Genomic DNA, 6,000 nt, shown 5'->3' on the forward strand with positions numbered 1-6,000 from the left:
TGTGAGTGAGGCAGAGGGAGAGTGCGGCTGCTGGGCGAGACACCGAGAGCCCAGGATGAAGCATTTTTCTCAGGCATGTTGGTGGCATCTTCATTTCCAGTGGCATTTTCAGCCTCTTCCCCTTTACCCTCGAATTCCGCATGAGCTGGTCCTGGGGTGACCAGATGCCTGCTTTGCCTGGGGCTGAGGAGCTCTTCGTTAAGGGACTTTCCTTGCTAAACCCGGAGGGCCCAGCAAACCAGGATCCACTGCCCAGCCCAGCACTGCAGCCTGGCCTGGTGACTGTGCTGCAGAGACAGCGGTGACTGTCAGTTGCTACAACACCTGGCCATGGCCCAGGCTTCATGCTGAGCACCTTCTGCATACACTGCTTTACTGGACCCTTAGAAAAGCCCACAGGCAAATACAAACCCCTGTTTTACAGACAGAAAACCGAAGGTCAGAGCTGTGAGGACGCTTGTCCAAGATCACATTCTGGTGGGAGCAGAGCCCGTGTGTTTTTTCTGGGTCTGTCAGACACAAAGCTCAGGGCTCTCATGGTAAAAGCTCCCTAGGAGGACTCATAGGGAGTCGTTTGAGAAAATGAGGCCGCGTTGATGCAGAGATCAGGAGTGACGTTTGCTCACATGGAGGGCAGCTTCGGGAGAGCCTCAGATGGGACAGAGGGACCCAGGGCGGGAAGGAGACAGGACCACATGTGGGCCAAGCGTCCAGCCTTGTACCTTTGGGGGGCAATGTTCAGTGTCCAAACATCCCCGTGGTCTCAGTTTTTCTGAAGTTATTGAGGGAGGCAGCGGCCTGCCCACCCAGAGCAGGTTCTTTCAAAAGTCAAGTCCCACATCCCCTGGGGTTCTGGAGTTCCCATTTCCCATTCACTGTGTGTACAGATGGCCTTAGGGGACAGGAGCACAAGGGCCAGCCCTGCAGGGCCAGCTCTAACGTGCTCTTGTGTGCTTCTCCCAAGATGAAATCTAGTCCAGGAGATTTTGGATCTGAATAAAGCAACATGGACCGAAATGCCAAGCACAGCATCGACAATGTCAACAAGGGAAACCGCAAGCACACCCCTTTCTAACCCGCTAATTGCACTGATTCCTGGAGCTCTGTGCTGTTGAATACATGACGCTACTATTTGAGCATTAAGACCAGCTATTTCTGGGGCAAGGGCACATGGAGATGTCAACAATATGGTGTCTAAAGCCATTTCTACAGCTTCCCGAGACAGAGGAAGTCAACCCCAGACTGGCAGGGATGATTCCCTTTACTCTGGGATCTCTGGAGTGCAGGTTCAGGCACGTTCTCCCCCTTGGGAGCCACTGCAGGAACGCAGGGCACAGGAACATGAGAATCCTGCACTAACCAGCAGTTTCCAGTTCCTCCCACACACGCCCACACTCTCACTTCACGCTCACCTAAGGCTTCTGAGAGAGCAGGGCAGTTATCATTACCCCATTTGACAGAAGGTAAAACCAAGGTCTAGCAAATGACTTGCCCAAGGCCACACAGTGAGTCATGAACAAACACAAAGAATGTGCCTTCCCCAAGTGCAGCTTCACATGGCAAAGACATATGCAAGTAAATAGAACAGCACATTTAGAACCAAGACACAGTACTGAATCCACAGTTGCCAAAGAGAGAACTAGGAATCAAAAATCCCCACGCAGTGCATGAAAATGTATTCAGCAGCAGGAAAGTTCAGCACTCTCTTGAAATCTTTCAACCAGATGTAAATTCCAGTTCCTAGGATTGGTTCACCTGCCATCTGCCAAGGTCCACACTGCTGGTTCAAGGGAGTCAGAGGACACCTGACTCTATTTACACATTCACTTGCCAACGCACGTGTCCAAATAGAGCTTGCAAATCATATTAGCATCTCATCCCTACATTTTAAAATAAAGCATAGGCCAAAAATGTTTATACCTGTGTAATCAAGAAAACTTTTCCCCATTTTTTTCCATGTTCTTCATTGAAGATGCTGGTATTGATGAGAATTATCAAGCTGGTGGTTCTGAGAATTATCATGAATTATTAGAGAATTTACAATTCTCTTCTGGCACTGAGGACAAAGTTTCCAATGATGGTAAATGCAACCCAGCAATTACTCCTTCCCAAGTCCAGCTGTAACGGGAGAGGTAGAAGGCAGGCAGACACAGGCGGAAACATCTCCTTCATGGAGGATAAACCCTTGGTGGGAGAACGTGCCTGCTTCCCCCGGTTGGGCAGATCTCCCAGTCTCTGTTGGGACTGAGGGACCCCCACTTTCCCCACCCGCTGCTGTGGGGCCGACCCTGGAAAAACCACAGCCCAGGGAAGCACAGCAGAAATGTCTCATGGGCAGGCAGATGCCAAGACAGGGAGGTAGGTGCTGCCACAATGCCTGGCCCCCTCTCCCAAAGCTTCAGCTAAGTTACTTCTCCTTCCCAGGGCAGGTGCAGAGAGAGCCAGAGTGCCCCCAGGGGTTCCCCCAGAAGTAGGGAAAAGCCTCCCTCCAACAGATGAGTCTGCTGTGAAAAAATCAGTGTGCAAAAGCTAAGAGGATAAGACCCTTGGATGCCACAGAGGGGCAAAATACCTCCTCTTTACCCTGGAGATTCAAAACCAGAAAGGGCACATGTATATACCCAGGTGTATGAGTCCATTCTCACACTGCTATAACGAACTACCCGAGGCTGAGTAATTTATAAAGAAAAGAGGTTTCATTGGTTCATGGTTCTGCAGGCTGTGCATGAGGCGTGGCTGGGAGCCCTCAGGAAACTTACAATCATGGCAGAAGAGCATAGGGGAAGCAAGCACATCTTCACATGGAGACAGGAGAGAGTGAAGGGGGAGGCGCTACACACTTACAAACAACCAGACCTCGTGAGAACTCACTATCATGAGAACAGCAAGGAGGAACTCTGCCCCCACGATCCAATCATCTTTCACCAGGTCCTTCTCCCAGCACTGGGGATTACGTTTAGACATGAGATTTGGTTGGGGACACAGAGCCAAACCATATCACCAGGACACACATGTAGGACATCTGTGCTGTTCCCCACATACAGGACCAGGTCACAGCTCCAGTATCTGATGGTGTGCCAGGAGCCAAGCATTTCTGTAGGGGCCCAGGAATCTGCATCCCAATCCATCACCCCAAACAGTCCTCCCAATAAGACAGACTCTGGAGTTGGGAAGGATTGAACTAGATTTTTTCAGGCCTTAAACAAGATTTTATTTAAAATCAACATGAATCCTTCCGAATTTGTCTGCCTGATGGTCAGTCTGGCAAGTTTCTCTTTCTGCCATTGCTTCTCCATTTATTAATTGGGATTCTACCTTAAGAAAGAGCTGCCACTCCTCCCCTGTTTGTTTATGTATTCAGTTGCTTATTACTGTCTACATGGGCTCCTAGGGATTTACTATAGTCTGTGGGTTATAAAACACTAACACCATTACTGATTGTGAGCCAAGAACTGTGTGCTTGTTAAGTTCAATGGCACAGCGTTGCTTCCAGGCCTTCTCCACAGACAGAGCTAGGAAACACATTCGTGCAAATCATGGATCCGTGCAAATCCTCCTTTTCTGCCCACCCTCCTTTCTTCCTACCCCAGTTCTGCAGCCATTATCTTTTGTATGGTCTTTTCCATTGTTTGCAATATTTTGCCATTTCAAACACAGCTGCAGTGAGCAGCCTACAGCACAGGTATTTTCATATTCTCGGGAATTATCTCCAGGGTCAGTTCTTAGCATTGATCCTGCTAAGATGCTGGGTCAAAGGAAGCATGGAGGAGTGACTATGCAGTTTTAATAGTCAGATGAGGCCTGGCTCTGTATTCACATATTGAGTTTCCAAAACATATTTTCAAATAGAACTTGAAAATGATATTAGCATTTCAACTTAGCATTTTAAAATAAATGACCAAAATGCTTGTAAGTGTGTAATCAAGAACATTTTCCCCGTTTTTTCCATATTTGTCATTAAAGAAGCCAGTGCTAATGCAAATCTCCACGGCGATCCTTCTGAGAATTACAGCGGGCCACAGGTGTCTCCTGGCAGTGAGAAGAGAGTTTCCAGTAAAGGTAAATATGCCTTGCCCACACTGAGAGCTCTATGGGAGAGATGGAGGCACGTGTGTGTGAGGTGACCGTCTCCCTCCTGCCTCACCACGATGCCTGTTACACCATTAGGTTTCCACCAGCACCATGGTGAGAAGGGGTATTTCAGTATTGCTTTTGTTTGCATTTGTCGCATTACGAGTGAGTTTAAACATCTCATATGTTTAAGGGCCATTTCTATATCACTTTTGTAGATGTTGCTTTCATTACAATTTCCCATTTTCCTTGAGGTTTTTGGTTTCTAGCCCCATTTTCTCAAAGCTGTTTATATTTTAAAAAACAAACTTTGAGATACAGATAGGTAGATGGTAGATGACAGGCAGATGACTGATAGATAGATCGATTAGATAGATAGATGATATATAGATAGAAAATTATTGGGGTTTGTTAATTGACTTTTGACTGAGTTTATAATTTTTCATGTAAAAAAATGTCAATTTTTGTGTAGCCCAAATTATCAATCTCTGGCTGCCTTTAGCTTTGACTTTCTGGGTTAGAAAGTCTTTCTCCACACTGAGTCTAAAGAGGAATTTGCTTTCCTCCGATATTTATAGGACTTCATCTCCTACGTTAGCCCTGGATCCATTTGGAGTTTACCTCTGAGCATGGTGTGAGGTGTTCTTAATTTTATCTTTTTATGAATGGCTACTCAGTTATCCCTGAACCATTTTTTAAAAGTCCATCTTTGTCCCATGATCTGCAAAGCCACACGTATTACACACTGAGTTTTTCTGTGTGTGACTGTCCTGTCTGAGCCATGCAGCACCATCCTCTACTAAAGGGCCAGCACCAGAGTGTGTTATTCAGAGTGTATTTTAACCTCTGGGACACATGTCCCTCTTTTAGTTCTTTTTAGCTTTTCTTTTTCCATATTTCCCTGATTATATTTTTGGTAATATGTCTAATTTCCTTTCCCTGAGTTTGTTTATATTTTTATTGGGATTGCATTACATTTGTAAAGGAATTTAGAAAATAACTGAAACTTCTACAATGTTGAGTGGATCTATCTAAGAATAAGTAATGTCTTTCTATTTGTTCAATGTCATTTCCTACCTTTCAGGGATATTTTTAAGTCTTCCTTGCATAGGTGTTATACTCTCATGATAAGCTTATTCCTAAGTATTCAGTTTATCATCTTGCTATTAGAAGCAAGATTTTATCTATCATTGTGTACTTTAACTGGTCTTTTATATGAATGCTTTGATTTCTATAGGTTAATTTTGTCCTGCTATCTTACTGAATCATTTTCTTGTTTGAGTTAGCTTTATCATTGATTATTTAGGGTTTTCCAGATATGCTATATTATCATCTGATAAATAGAAATGGTTTTCTTCTTCTCTACCAATTTTTATGCATCTCATTGATGTCTCTTGGCTAATTGCATTGACTGATATATCCAGGATAATGTTTAATAGTAGTGGGGTGAGTGGGCATTCTTGCCTTGTTCACAGCCTTGGTAGAAATGCCTATAGTGTTTATCCAGTAAGTAGGATTCTGGCTTTGGAATAGAGGCACACACATTTTAACATGTAAGGAAAGCATCCATCAACCATTTTACATTTTGTCAAAGTCTTTTTTATCATTTTTGGAGCCAATAGTTTTTTTTCTTTAGGTCTATTTAATATAGTGAATGATATTAATGAGTTTCCTAATACTGAACCAATCTTGCACTTCTAAAATAAATTCCATTTGGTCATGTTGATTATATTCTTAGAATGGTATTAGATTCAACTTGTCAATATTTTATTTCATATTTTGCATCCAAATACACAAATGACACTAGACTATGGTTTTTTTTTTTTTTTTTTTTTTTTTTTTACCTTTCAGGTTGAAATATTGATGTTGTAATAAAAAATTTATAATAAAATTAGAAATTTTCTTTCGTTTTGGCTCTTTAGAGCATCA

At 43.8% G+C, this 6,000-nt stretch overlaps 1 protein-coding gene across 3 annotated transcripts in view; it reads left to right on the forward strand.

Annotated features, from left to right (window-relative positions):
* SPACA7 (sperm acrosome associated 7) overlaps positions 1-6,000 on the forward strand; it is a 37,601-nt gene that overhangs the window by 13,827 nt on the left and 17,774 nt on the right. For 2 of the 3 annotated variants that reach the window (XM_017868244.1, XM_017868245.1), the window contains exons 3-4: positions 1,973-2,080; positions 3,964-4,059. In XM_017868244.1, the coding sequence (XP_017723733.1) occupies positions 1,973-2,080; positions 3,964-4,059 (204 nt within the window). The remainder of the gene's footprint in view (positions 1-1,972; positions 2,081-3,963; positions 4,060-6,000) is intronic. The other variant, XM_017868246.1, reaches the window with a different exon arrangement.

This window comes from Rhinopithecus bieti, unplaced genomic scaffold, assembly GCF_001698545.2.
Source record: "Rhinopithecus bieti isolate Rb0 unplaced genomic scaffold, ASM169854v2 scaffold_3734, whole genome shotgun sequence".
Classification (NCBI taxonomy): domain Eukaryota; kingdom Metazoa; phylum Chordata; class Mammalia; order Primates; family Cercopithecidae; genus Rhinopithecus; species Rhinopithecus bieti.